This window comes from Theropithecus gelada, chromosome 8 (assembly GCF_003255815.1).
Source record: "Theropithecus gelada isolate Dixy chromosome 8, Tgel_1.0, whole genome shotgun sequence".
NCBI lineage: Eukaryota > Metazoa > Chordata > Mammalia > Primates > Cercopithecidae > Theropithecus > Theropithecus gelada.
In genome coordinates this window covers 31,508,191-31,523,237 of record NC_037676.1, presented here as the reverse complement: position 1 = coordinate 31,523,237, position 15,047 = coordinate 31,508,191, and the positions used below count along the sequence as shown (strand labels likewise).

At 36.7% G+C, this 15,047-nt stretch overlaps 1 protein-coding gene across 18 annotated transcripts in view; it reads right to left on the bottom strand.

Moving 5' to 3' along the window:
- Positions 1-15,047, bottom strand: part of NRG1 (neuregulin 1) — a 1,129,346-nt gene that overhangs the window by 28,000 nt on the left and 1,086,299 nt on the right. For 17 of the 18 annotated variants that reach the window (XM_025394184.1, XM_025394185.1, XM_025394177.1 and 14 more), the window contains one exon: positions 12,137-12,266. Coding sequence is in view for 16 of the 18 variants with exons in the window: in XM_025394177.1 (XP_025249962.1) it covers positions 12,137-12,266 (130 nt within the window). In the remaining 2 variants the exon portion in view is untranslated. Of the gene's footprint in view, positions 1-11,576; positions 12,267-15,047 lie in introns of those variants that run through there. The other variant, XM_025394188.1, reaches the window with a different exon arrangement.

The window sequence follows — 15,047 nt, the reverse complement described above, 5'->3', positions numbered from 1 at the left end:
CTTAAGAGAAGGAAGGCATTTATAAGGAAATTGTCATTAGGCATCTTATAATTAAGTTCTATGATCAGAGGGCACAGGACAACTAGGTAAAATGAGTCAGAAATCCTACCCAATCAATTTTCTAATTATTATGAATTTCTAACATGATGTTTCCTAGGAAGCTAGCATGAGATGATGGCTTATCTCTATCATAAAATCATATGGAAAACTGGGTATAGTAACACTAGAACTACTTGAGGTATGCAAGTCATTTTTTGGAATTACCAGCTACTTCTCAACCAGAACTATCCTTTTGCTAGTATTTATCTTCATTTGGGAGATGAATTTTCTCATCATTGTTTCTTAGTGTTATAAGACCCTGTTATTACTCAGAACTGACAGCATCAGCATCTCCTAGGAGCATGCTAGTGTAAACGCAGGCCATAGCTCAGAACTACTGAATAAGAATCTTCATTTTAACAAAATCCCTAAGAGATGTGGATGTAGATTAAAGTTCAAGATGTAAGGTACCCTGAACTGGGAAAAGGGAAGCAAAGGCCGTCTTTCGGCACTGTGGTATCTTGCTGTTTGGCCATGGACAAGCTATTTGGCTTTACCAGGCCTCACTGTAATTAAGTGATTATCAAAGACCTCTTTTTCCACTAAGGTTCTGGGAAACGATACTTATCCTAACACATGGAATCACTGCTAGAAAACCCCAACATCATTTCTTCTGAATGCATTACCAGTCAGGGACGATAGAACTCAAGGACTTCTAAAAATCCTTTTTGATAAAATGGATTTTTAAGACAATTGTTGAGGTAAAACAAATTGCAAGTGCCTAAGCAACTCAAGTGTTCAGCAGCAAAAGGATGTAGACTTCAGAGACATCTAAATTTGTTGCCAAATGAGATGGAAAGGAAAAGCAGAAACTGAGATAGTTTCTGCATAAGCAAACTGCACACTGCATTGATTGTGTAGAGAAAGCACATGCAAATGAAAACCCAGTTGATCTATAAGCTCTGTGAAATTCTATGGAATTACTTCTAACAGACTAGGGAGACCAGCTTCTGATACATTTCTATTATCAACATTGTATGTTAAACATTCAATCCATCACTTTCCTGGATGATAAGAATAATAGTAAATCAAAGCTGATTTTCAACAATAAGCTTTGGCATGAGTTTGAGCAAATTCCAAGAATTTTATGTCTGAGAATAATCTAAGGATCTGAATAACAAGTACTTGTTGTAGCTTTAAATATATATGTGTGTGTGTGTGTGTGTGTGTGTGTGTATGTATATACCATTTGTTTCATTAATCAGTAATATTAGAAGATGGAAATCAGAGTTTTAAAAAATTTTAGTATTTGCTCTTAATATGATGTTTGTTCTATATTTGTTATTAATGGGGTGAAAATTCACAGTTTTTTTTTTCTGAACTTAGGCATCACTCTTTCCCTGCCCTCCACCTCCCCATCACCTACTTCTATGCTCTGGGGAGAATTCTTTCCTTGGCTCTTGCATTGCACCCTATCCTGACCTCGTTCACTGCACTTATCTGTATTGTGATGATCTGCGACACATTGATCACATTCTGTCAGTGATCACATTCTGATCATTTTGTATCTCTAATGCCTAGCACAGTGCCTGGCTCATAATGGGCTCTCACAAAATGTCTGTGAAAATGAACTTAAGATCAGACCACAGTGTCCGTATCTAATCAACAATTTTATCAAATGAAACTTTCAGACAGGGTGTGGTGGCTAACACCTGTAATCCCAGCACTTTGGGAAGCCAAGGTGGGCTGATCACTTGAGGTGAGGAGTTCGGGGCCAGCCTGGCCAACATGGTGACTGTCTCTATCAAAAATACAAAAATTAGCTGGGCATGGTGGCGGGTGCCTGTAATCCCAGCTACTTGGGAAGCTGAGGCAGGAGAATTGCTTGAACCCGGGAGGCAGAGGTTGCAGTGAGCAGAGACTGTGACACTGCACACCAGCCTGGGTGAAAGAACAAGACTCCATCTCAAAAAAAAAAAAAAAGAAAGATTTTCATACAGTTAATTGATTTGCCAAGCACAGGTCAATCTTAAACATCTGTCTGTTATTTTTATAGTTTATGATACACTCTCCTCTGTGGACTCCCAGATATTTATTTATTTTTTTTTATTTTTTGAGACAGAGTCTTGCTGTGTCACCCAGGCTGGAGTACAGTGGCAAGATCTCGGCTCACTGCAATCTCCACCTCCTAGATTTAAGCAATTCTCCTGCCTAAGTCTCTCAGTAGCTGAGATTACAGGCATGCACCACCACATCCAGCTAATTTTTGTATTTTCAGTAGAGACGGGGTTTCGCCATGTTGGTCAGGCAGATGTCGAACTCCTGACCTCAGGTGATCCACCTGCCTTGGCCTCCCAAAGTGCTGGGATTATAGGCATGAGCTGCCATGCCTGCCCTCAAATAATTTTTACAGAAACTCCCAGTATCATTCTCACAGACTCCCTCCCGTGAATAAAATCCTTTAACATAATGTTTGCAGTTTGGAAAAGACTCTTTGATTCTTTAACAGTGAGTCTGTTATCTTGAATTTAAATACTGTTAGTGAAATACCGGTTTACTTCGAATTCAATAAAGCAGTGCATTCTACTAACCAAAATTCTGCCCAGCACCAGTATAATAAAAACTGTGGTTAATAATAACTTCAATACACTGTTAATATCCTGATATGCTTACTATGTAATCAATCATAGATGCATGTATTTTGAAATAAATTTAATGCTTGGTGTATCTTTTATATTTCAATTGAATAAATTATTTTCCATTTTTTCTTGGTGGAGATTCTAGACATATTCAGAGATATTCACGGACCCCAAGAAACTTCTGGCTAGGGTTTGTTAATTTTATAAACCACATATTTATGGTCAATTTATAAACCATCCTTAGACATCCTTTCTCTTTATTTCTCAGCTTCATTTTCATCAAACCCTCCCTTGATCAGGAACAAGAAGAAAAAAAAATACAGCTGATATTTCCTCTCTCTCTAGTCATTACTCCACAGTAAAATATTTGGACGATTTAAAAAATACCTTGTCAAAAAATGAAAAGTCCCTGTTATCTGTCTGCTTTTGCTCAATACTAGCTGTGGTATTTGAAATTATTTGATGTCTATGTTTACAAATATTAAATGATGGAAATGTCAACACATCTCTCTCAAGGAATATTGGTGAGTAAGCATCAGACACCAAAGTCTTTGCTCTCCCTGTTTGTAAACTCGAGGTGGCAGTGTCTACGCCAGCTCCAACTGTGCTGGTCTGTTTTCCTACAGTATTGTGTTGCAAACACGGACTTTTCTCACCTCTTTGCCAGCTCAGCATTCTGTCTAGAACTCGCCCACTCACTGGCTGAGTATCTGTGTTGTAGATTATTCTTTCCCAAATGTATTGTTACTATTAGTCTGCATTTTTCCAAGATGAACCTCATTCTGTTATCTACCTTTAAGTGAAGTTTCTCAAGATTTGTATATGCTTTTCTAATTTGTGTTTTAGTGTTCTTTCTAGCATCATCTGCAAAAGACATTTATGTCCCCAAGGGAATGCCCTCTTTAACATCATTAAAGAAAATATTAAATATAAAATGTTCCAGTAATGTTTCCTTCAGATCCAACCTATATCTCCCCACCACTGTTCAGACAGTATATATCCTCCATTTTCTTTTTAATGGTAATCTGGGGACTAGTTTCCGATCCATGAGATAAAAGGATACAGACTGGTCACACTAGACTCATGGGTAAATGCTGAGAAAAAAACAAAACAAAACAAAAACCTAAGTTGTCCTGGCTTTTCAAATGATGTTTTTCAATGTCCAGGACATACAATCCCAATAATGAGGGTGGCAGTGTTTGTGAATTAACTTCTTGTTTGAACCTTGGTGCCCTTCCCAAATCTCTGTTTGCACAGCTTGCTCTGAAATGCTCATCTGCAGACTAAAACTCTTGCCCATGTTTACTCTACATGATTAATCCTTAAGTTGGGAGTGAAACAATTTCATCGGCTATGGGATCAATCTACATCCCATACATCTCCATGTCATTGCGACACAATGACATATCGACTGCTAATTTGTGGTTTGGTTTTCCTCTCTGGAGGAAGTTTCCCTGTCTTGTCAAACAGCTTAGGGGTTCTGAGGGGCTTTACAGCTCTATCCACTTCACCAGCCTCATTCTGTGATAAAATATCTAAATATTCACTTTTACCTTAAATCATTCAATATAAATATTTCAAAATTGTGTATTCGTTTTCCTGTAAATTGACAATTTGTACTTGTATATATTTATGGGGTAGAAAGTGATATTATGATTTATGAATACAACGTGGAATAATTAAATCAATCTAGCTAAAATATTCATCCACTATTCACAATAGCCAAGTTATAAAATCCACTATTCACAATAGCCAAGTTATAAAAAATCCACTATTCACCACAGCCAAGTTATAAAATCAACGTTAAGTGTTCACCAACAGATGAATGGACTAAGAAAATGTGGTATATATGCACAATGAAATATTTTAAATTGACTCTGTATACATCTCAAGAGTATGACTGCATACTCTTTTTTTATTCTTTTTTCCATGGAGCAGAGTCAGCCTCTGACTAGGTCTTTCATTGTACCTTCCCTTAGCTCACTTAATACCCTTCATAGCACTTGGCAAACCTGTGATTTATAATTCAATTAATTATATGAAACATGATGGTTACTTGCAGTAGCCTACAGACTCCATCAGGCAAAGACCAGTATGGTTCACTACTTTATAAGTAGCATGAGCACAGAGCCTGTCTCATAGGAGCTCAATAAATGTATATAGCTGCCCAGCTGATTTTTATAAGAGAGGAACGAAGCTATTCAGAACACTTAGTCAATGCACCTGATTTTAGGCAAAACTACACCTGAACTGAATCCTATAAAAACTAAAGAATTTTCTTCAACTGTACCTCGGTGATTTAAAGGCTAAATGAGTTAATAAATTCCTCATAAGCACAGTGTAGGATTCTAGATACATGAGGACATGAAAGAAATAGAAGACACAGTTGTCTGAAGAGCGCATTATCTAGAGCCACATGAGTCCCACCACTTGCTCTCACAAATACTGTCTGTATCTGTTAAATGTTACAATATTCAAGAACAGAGAAGTATTACAGGCAAGTGTAACACTGATTCTCAAGAAAGAACTCTTCTAGGCTGGGATTGGAGTTAGCAGTGTGTTCTTATGGACGGGAAGTCCTAACCCAGTATATATCCTGTTTATTTCTTCCAAATTTCTCTTTCTGCAGCCATCATGATGAGACTGCAGGACACAACTATAAGTTTGTACCGTTGCCCCCTTGTTTAATTATGTTAATCCAGCTACTAATACATATTATAAAAGTTACTATCATCAGCATCATTATGTCAGTATTTTATAAAATGTTAACCTTAGCTAGCTAGTGCCTTTGATGTCTTTGACTTTTTTCTTCCCATCTTACTTAGTCCCCAGATTTCTTCTAGCCTGTACGGAAGACTCGCTTCCCTAAACATCTGCTATGTCTATGGTGCCACTCTCCTGCTCCAGAAGTTACTATGACTCCCTATTAGCTATTAATATACCCAAAGTCCTCTGCTGGACCTTCAGAGGTCATTAAGTGGCTCCACTGTTTAACTTAGTTCCTTTTTTTTTTTTTTTTTGAGCCGGAGTCTTGCTCTGTCGCCCAGGCTGGGGTGCAGTGGCCAGATAATTTAGTTCTTTTATTTCATTCATTTGTTTGTTTTACTTCCTAGAATTAAGCTGCATGTTACCGTGTCTCAGAGAAAGAATTCTTACAACCACAATGCCTTCCTGGTATAAAGGAAAGACTCTATAAATGATCATTATATTTAAAAAGTCTTCATTAACTTACTTCAGTCTTTTCTTTACCTTCTTTAAATTTGTATTACCTTAATAGTCAGCATTGTACCATTTGGCATATATTCATTTACTGGGCCGGGCGCGGTGGCTCAAGCCTGTAATCCCAGCACTTTGGGAGGCCGAGACGGGCGGATCACAAGGTCAGGAGATCGAGACCATCCTGGCTAACACGGCGAAACCCCGTCTCTACTAAAAACACAAAAAATTAGCCGGGCGAGGTGGCGGCGCCTGTGGTCCCAGCTACTCGGGAGGCTGAGGCAGGAGAATGGCGGGAACCCGGGAGGCGGAGCTTGCAGTGAGCTGAGATCCGGCCACTGCACTCCAGCCTGGGTGACAGAGCGAGACTCCGTCTCAAAAAAAAAAAAACAAAAAAACAAAAAAACATTTACTGATTTTCTATTTTAGCAATTTCATTTTCTTAAACAGACTGAGTTCCCAGAGATCAGACACCATTCCTTACATTTTCTCTGTGTTTTAAAAAATGCCTGGCAAATAGCTGTTCTATAAACAAATGCTAACTCATTTATGCCTAGTGTCCCATTATTGGAATACTAAGCATGTGGGAGTTTTTAATATCCTACTGCTCAAGGTCATTGCCAAGGTCTGATTGCAAAAATTTAAAAAATTGCGACCTCAGGCATAATGTGATAAATATTTCATTTACATAATATAGATTATCAAATAAGTTTGATAAATATTTCATTTATCAAACTTAATATATTGTATTTGTTGTGATTTTGTCTCCTATGGTTGTTTTTCACGCCTGTCTCTTATAATAATGTATACTATAATAAGGCCCTACATGGCTTCATAAACGTTCATTATACAAAATTATAAAAGTCTATGTTTATAGATACCTTCCATCTTTCCAAATTAAGTTCGTTTTTTATTGTTTTTACATTATAAGGAAACTAATGATCAGAAATATTAAATGATCTATCAAAGAAAAGTTATAAAGATAGTTGGTGGTCCCAACAAACCAAATAAAACTGCCACTCTTAAATAAAGAGTTAGAAATTAAACATGGGCCAGGCATGGTGGCTCATGCCTGTAATTCCAGCACTTTGGGAGGCCAAGGTGGGTGGATCTCCTGAAGTCAGGAGTTCAAGGCCAGCCTGACCAACATGGTGAAACCCCATCTCTACTAAATACAAAAAATTAGCTGGGCGTGGTAGTACATGCCTGTAATCCCTGCTACTTGGGAGGCTGAAGCAGAGGAATTGCTTGAACCTGGGAGGCAGAGGTTTCAGTGAGCTGAGACTGCACCAATGTACTCTAGCCTGGGCAACAAGAGCGAAACTCCGTCTCAAAAAAAAAAAAAAAAAAGAAAGAAATTAAACATGATAACACAGTCTGTTAAAACAGGTGTATATATTTTTCCAATGTCTACTGAGAGAATGTAATACTACCATTTACTTTTTATTATAAGGAAAAATAAATTTTGCTTCCCCAGAGTTAAAAGTACTTTAGCAGAAATGAACTCATTTAATTTCACTGACTCCCTGGGAAGAAATTTGGAGAACATATTAACTTCATGTTATAAATAAATTTATTGTCCAGAGAGTTGAAGTGAAAGGACATAAGACTGTTCACCAAAATTTGTAGTTTAAAACTCTAATCCCCTCCAGATGAAGGCACATCTGTCCACTGGACAATATTTTGGACTTACAAGCACAGCCTGATATAAAATAATTTTTAGATTAAAAAAAATCACATCAACATCTTCCAAAGTACTTCTCCACTGAAACTGTTCAGCAGAACAGATATATAAGAATAACGAAAAGATGCAAGAGAAAAACTGGACAATTTCATGTTCAATTTCATGTATCTTGTTTCTTTGAACCACAGGACCACATAAAGCATCAGAGGGTACAAAATGGAATGATTCTTTTCTCATCTTTATATAATCTGGAATAGTAACTATTTTTTCCACAGAATAAATTTTAAATTACTATAGAGAAAAAAATATAAAAGATGAGAACTACCACTGAAAGTGCCACACAATCCCCAGGAGGAGGTCCAAGCAATCCGGAAACCTCTCCTCAGAGAAGTGTTTCACTGCTAATATGTTTAATCCATTCGAAACACCTTGTTCTAAGCAGAGAGACAAGAGACTTGTTGTAAAATCTTCTACTTCAACTCCCAAGAAGACAACAGCAGATTAGGTGACCAGAGAGACTGCTTGGAAACTTCCAGGCTTGTGGTGTTTCTGAGTCATGTCTTTAGTCAGGGATAAAGCTGATTTTCAATGACGTGGCTCAAGCTTCAGCAATGCTTAGCTCTAGACAGATAGACCATATGGAAACTATGAACTGGCTTCATAGACAGGACCATGATGAGCCAATGCAGTATTTTTATGTCTTCTGTTTCTATTCAAGTGGTCTAGTGAACAATGTATTATCATACGACCTAGTATAATATGTCTGTGTTTAAATTCTCAGTGGTGATTATTTTTAGTGCTATAGATGTTTTACAAACAGGATTTTTAAAAAGAAAAAGTTTCATTTAACAAGAAAGGTTTGAAATATTTTGGATGTAAAATATACTCTCCAATTCTTCCCTCAAGATTCTGGTTTGCTTTAATGTATGCATAAAGTCACCATCCCAAAGGAGGAGGAAAGTTATCAAAATCATAGATGTCAGAGATTTTCTTTCTGGTAAGATCCAGTACTAATTTAAAACACCTAAAAGATCCTAATTACAAAAAAAAAAAAAGAAAAAAAAAAGGTATAATTTTCTTAGAACTAGAAGGCAAGAATGATCCACTAGACAATTAGGGAGGATGCAGTGTTCATTCAAGGCTTGGGGCTTTAATAATTATTAGAAGAGTAACAAATGTTTCACTTCAAGATTTTTAAAATATAGCAAGTTTTTAATTCTGGATTAGGCTTAAGATTTAATGAGAAAGTGTGCTGAGTGAAGAAAAATTACAGTTGTTGGCACAATATTAAAATGAAAAAACTGAACAGCACTTATGCGATTGCATGTTTTGTATTGGACGTGGGAGGGCTAAAGAATAGCTGAAATTAATATGTGGACAAAAACTGCCCTGGTTCCTTAGAGGTATGCAGAAACTATCATATGCACTCACTCAGCTTGTAAATCTTTGCAAAGCGATGATGAAAAATGATCACATTTCGTTACTATAATTAAAATATAGTGGTCTCAGATGCTTTTCTGAAGAAGTAAAAATATGAGACATAGATAATATGGGTACATTGTTTAAAAAGGAGATGAATTTAAGGAACTATAATTTAAATGTTTTTTCAAGGAGATTTATTAAAATACAATTACGCTGTATGCTTAAGATTAGGAAAAAATAACAAGGTTTCCCCATATAACAAAGGAACCTCATATTTTATAGATTATACTTCTCAGCTTCTGGCATTTTCCATTTTGATCAGAGAAAATCTTACAAACTACAAACCTGGTTCATCCCAATTTGCTATGATAAATATGGGGATGTCTCATATTTGTGCTGTATTCACAGCAAGTCAGCAGAACTAAAGACTAAATCAGACAGATTTTTATTCTGCTGCAAGCATATAGATTTGAATATTTTAATGATCAAGAAGTGAATCTCTAAGATTATTTTTTAAACAAGAAACATAGTCATATGAGATAATTCAGATCTAAAAGGAATGATCTTTTCTACATACTCTTTTTTATTTTTTATTTTATTTATTAATTTTTATTTTGACAGTCTTACTCTGTCACCAAGGCTGGAGTGCAGTGGCATGATCTTGGCTCACTGCAGGCTCAACCTTCCAGGCTCAAGTGTTCCTCCCACTTTAGCCTCCCGGATAGTTGGGACTACAGGCGCATGCCACCATGCCTGGCTAATTGTTTTTCTGTATTTTTTGTAGCAATGGTGTTTTGCCACATTGTCCAGGTTGGTCTCAAACTCCTGGGCTCAAGTGATCCGCCTGCCTCGGCCTCTTAAAGTGCTGAGATTACAGGCATGCACCTGGCCTCATACTCGTGTTTCATCTTGCTTTAATATTTTTGCAAGACTTTTACCTATCATTTCACTTTGGCTTTTAAAAATTATTTATTTCTGTAAAAGAGATGTTTAGTAATTGAGATTAGAATTCTACTGTTCTGGCTCCAAGTCTTTTATTCACTCTAACAGATTATATTTACTTTTACAAATTGTCTGTCTTTGATAAAATCAGCTATACAACCACCAAAACTTGTCTTGTTTTGGCACTGTATCTACTCTTTTCAGAGAAGAGCTTTTGAGTGCAAGAAAGGAGAAGTTCTGGAAGGTGCTTGTTCAGAGCCAGAGGTCCCATCAGGCACACTACAGACACGTCCAATCTACCACAGCTCAGAGAGCAACAAAACATGGCCTACAAAATGGCATTTTCGATCGTTGCTTTTTTGCCTTTAAAACATACATTTTTTAAGATGTACTTCCTTACTTATAAACATAATTAAGGTTTTATTAGAATTGGCACTAAATATTTACATAGTATTTCTGTGATGTAAAAGGGACATGTCCTTGTTCACTATTTCTGGTGCCTTTTTCATTTTGCTAATTGCCCCTATCAGTTCAATTGCCTCTCTAACAGACTTGCTCTTCCTTGTCAAGATTTAAGCCCCATGCCAATATTCTAGCAGAAAACAATTTTTATGACAAAATGGGTTTCCCTCCTTTAGAACAAGCATTGTTGCTTTAGAACAAGCATTGTTGCTTTAGAACAATGGCCTCACTGCGTGTTTTCAGCTGGGGACTGCTGGCAACATTTATTAGATGTTCTACACTACATTTTTTAAGGAACGACTTTTAAAATATCTTGCTCTTGGGATACAGCTATTGGTGAACAGCAAAATAAACGTGTATTTTCATCATTTCAATAAAACATTAAATATGTTTTTATGCCCACATCAAATTTTAAGTCCATATACCACATGTGGACAAAATATCAATAGTAGACTTAAAATGCATGGCAAAATAAATGTACTTTTTAATGAGTCCTATTAGTTTTTACTACAAGGTTTAAATATTTAATGTACTGAAACTATCACGATCTTATGCTGCTTTTTGAGAGAGAATAAACTGGATACTTCTTTTTTTTTTTTTTTTTTTTTGGAGATGGAGTCTCGCTCTGTCGCCCAGGTTGGAGGGCAGTGGCGCAATCTCGGCTCACTGCAAGCTCCACCTCCCGGGTTCACGCCATTCTCCTGCCTCAACCTCCCGAGTAGCTGGGACTACAGGCGCCCGCCACCGCGCCCGGCTAATTTTTTGTATTTTTAGTAGAGACGGGGTTTCACTGTGTTAGCCAGGATGGTCTCGATCTCCTGACCAAATTAAAGCCTTCCCTACTTGCCCATTAATATTTGCTATTATTCATTGAATGCCAGTTTTTTTTTTTTTCAATTCCTTTATCTAGATTATTTATAATCTCTACAGAATTCTGTAAGAGTGCCTTCCTCGGCCACCCAAAGTGCTGGGATAACAGGCGTGAGCCACCGTGCCCGGGCCTAAATTGGATACTTCTTAATGGTGCATCACTCCTTCAGGTTATTGGAAAGAAAGTGCTATTCTAGATAGATCTATAGACAAATGAAAGAACACTGTTGTCACCCACAGGGATGCTACACACAATGCATTTCCAAATATATGCAATTTACTTTTTTCTCTTTTTTTTTTTTTTTTTTTACTGGTGATATAAAACTAAACTCCATTTAAAAAATAGTTATGCAACAATAAGACAATCCCAAGTGTAACAGATACATGTCAGTAAGTAATCTTCTGCCCTTCTGCTTCTTTTTGTTGTCTTATTCATTTTGCAGGTGATCACTGGGATAAGAAAGCAACATTATCTTGCAGCTTAATTCATACATTGGATGTAGAAGTAGATATCAAAAGTTATAGGCCTCTGTGATATCTGCATATCTTTTCTGAATAACAACAAGAAAAACCACAAGGAAAGCAACAATATAAATAACATGGCAAAAACAAACAAACAACAACAACAACAAAAAACCCAAAAAAACCTCACACACACTGAAAAGAGCAAAAAGCAATTCTGGATATGACAGAGGAGTGATGACGAATGGTGTGAATGTTTTAAAACACTCTACATATAAAACAGCATTATTCAACATGATGCAACAAAACTGGAAAAAAAGCAACAATACATCATGAGACATAGAATCATCTGAAACAGGGAGTTATAGACATAAGCCACATACAGAATTTCTTTTCTTACTTGCACAAGTATCTCGAGGGGTTTGAAAGGTCTTTCACCATGAAGCACTCGCCTCCATTCACACAGAAAGTTTTCTCCTTCTCTGCGCATTTTACAAGATGGCTTGTCCCAGTGGTGGATGTAGATGTAGCTGAAGAGGAGAGAAAGGAGAAAGGTTAACATTGACTTTTTTTTCTCTCCTTCTAAGCAGCCATTAATCTGAAATAATCCTAAAAGGAAGAGTTCATGTAAGGTACAGATTTCACTACACTTGCAGACCTTACAAACAATAGCAAAGAAGTTAAGCACTTCGTGGGTCTAATTACATAGAATCAAATTATAAAAGAGAGAATTATAGAGTTAACTAATTTTATAATAACTAAATAGGAAAAGGGGCTCAACATTTTTTAACCAATATCTTATCTTCCAGGTAGTTGGAAAAGAGAAGCTCTATTGTCATTAAGTAAAATACATTTCTCAGGAAGGTTCAAGGTAATGGTATAAAGTCATGTCAGTAAAGCTCAATTTAGACATCTATTTTTGATGGCAATTAATTGATAAAATTTTTTATTTTTGAAATGTTTTACATGCCTATTGACTTTATATTTTTTAGACATGATGTATATATTGAAAAAGAAACGCAAGTTGGCTTATTTGTTCCAAATGAAAACGTTACAGATTATTAGTCAGATACATATTAACATGCAGATTAGAATTCATTCTCTTCTAAATTTCTTTTCTACTCTAATTTCTTAGAGGAACATGGTTGAATGTCCAAATGTCATCATACTTTTAGGGAAATGGAAAGAGTCTAATATCACTGTAAATGTAGACTAAAACACAACAAAATATCTCCATTTAGAATGAGAGGTAGAAATATGTTTCAAGTTTGGTTTGCAACACCTTCATATAATGAACTTAATATTCACTTGTCAAACTTCACATTACATGAAAGTGGGTGCATGAATTATACAAGGCTAAACCTCTCAGCCCCAGGCCACCAGGGCATTTAGTACCAGGGTGCTTCTTCTCATATCATTGGGAACACCATGGGCAATACTCAGTCCCAACCAAAAATAGTCTAATGTACACAATGTTTATCAATGATATTATCAGGATGAAAAGCAAAACCAATAATATCAAGACAGTGTAGATTCTATATACTCTTTTAGGAAAAAAAAAATCCATCTTTAGAGGCAAATGTTTTTCTTGTCTACTGATACATTCTTATGAATTTTTAATTCCTTGTCTGTCTTCCTCACTAATTTCTATTTTATTATTTGCATGTGAGTTTCATATGCCCTTGTTTACTTTTATTTGACCTGCCCTATATTACTTTTCCATTTTCTTCTGCCTTTCCTGTTCATTTCCTTCGAAAGTCTACATTTTGTTGTGACACATAACCTAATTTTGTCTTCTCCCCTGCTTGATTTTTATTCTGTCTGACTAGAATACTCAACATCTGATTATTCCATTTCTGAATTACTCATGGCCTTGCTTGCCTCTTACTATCCTGTCTAAGGCATGTTTTTTGACCTCTTTCATTGATCTCAGCATGGCTTTTTCGAATAACAGCAAAAGACACTCAAAACAACTTGGACTTTGGAGACAGATGTGGTTCAAATCTTGTCTCCTACTGGCTTTGAATAAGTCACTTAACCACTCAGATGCTCAATATTCCCATCAAGAAAACAGGGGTAATGGCACTCTTACAGAATACTGTAGAGATTATGAATAATCTAGATAAAGGAATTGGCCAAAAAAAAAAAAAAAAAAAAAAACCAAAAAAACTGGCATTCAATGAATAGCAGCAAACATTAACGGGCAAGTAGGGAAGGCTCTTAATTTGGGTACGTACCAATGAGAAGAAAAGCTTGACAATGGAAATCTGGGGACTTCAAAGATGTATGCTATTTATTTATTTTTTTAAAGGAGAACTTTATTCCTAAGGAGATGCATGTTATTCTGGAATCACTACTATGGATAAATAAGAATTGGACTAATGTTTTATTACTCCAACAAAAAGTTATTTTCAAAATACATTTCAAGGCATCTTTTCCAGGCCTACAAAGCAAACAACTAAACAAAAGGAATAAGAAAGAATGAGTAGACAGGTGATTTTTACCATCAATTATCAGTTATAATTTAACATCTTCAAGAAGAGGGGAAACACGAATTTCACTGTTTGGTCTGTAAAATCGTGGAGTATACAACATTTCTATATATCACACAGCATATAATTTTAACATAATATTATCCTTTCATGTGAAAACTACTTATTTAGGTGCTATGTATTAATATTTTCATCCACGGCAATTGCCTTTAAAAATACTGGAAGTTGGCTGGGTGCAGTGGATCATGCCTGTAATCCCAGCGCTTTGAGAGGCCGAGATGGGCGGATCATGAGGTCAGGAGTTTGCGACCAGCCCGACCAACATGGTGAAACCCTGTATCTACTAAAAATATAAAAATTAGCTGGGCGTGGTGGCAGGCGCCTGTAGTCCCAGTTACTCAGGAGGCTGAGGCAGGAGAATCGCTTGACCTGGGAGGTGGAGGTTGCAGTGAGCTGAGATCGCACCACTGCAGTCTAGTCTGGATGACCGAGTGAGACTCCGTCTCAAAAAAAAAAAAAAAAAAAAAAGAAAAAAAAAATAGGAAGTTTACCTTGAATGTTAAAGGTTTTGTGCTTAAAGGCTTTCAACTGCTGACAGAATTCCATGGGATGACAAATGGAGCAGGGTATCCTTGCTGCCCCAGATGACAGTGCTGAATGGGCCACCTGTGGTGTGCTGTCACCATGCAGTCCTGAAGAGGAACTCTGAACCTCAAGCAGACCCTAGTGGCCTCTGCATCTCTGACAGGTTGCTAAAGATCACCCTTCGTGCATCCTGAACAGCAAACACTGCATGGGCTCTCTCAGGACAAATGCCAA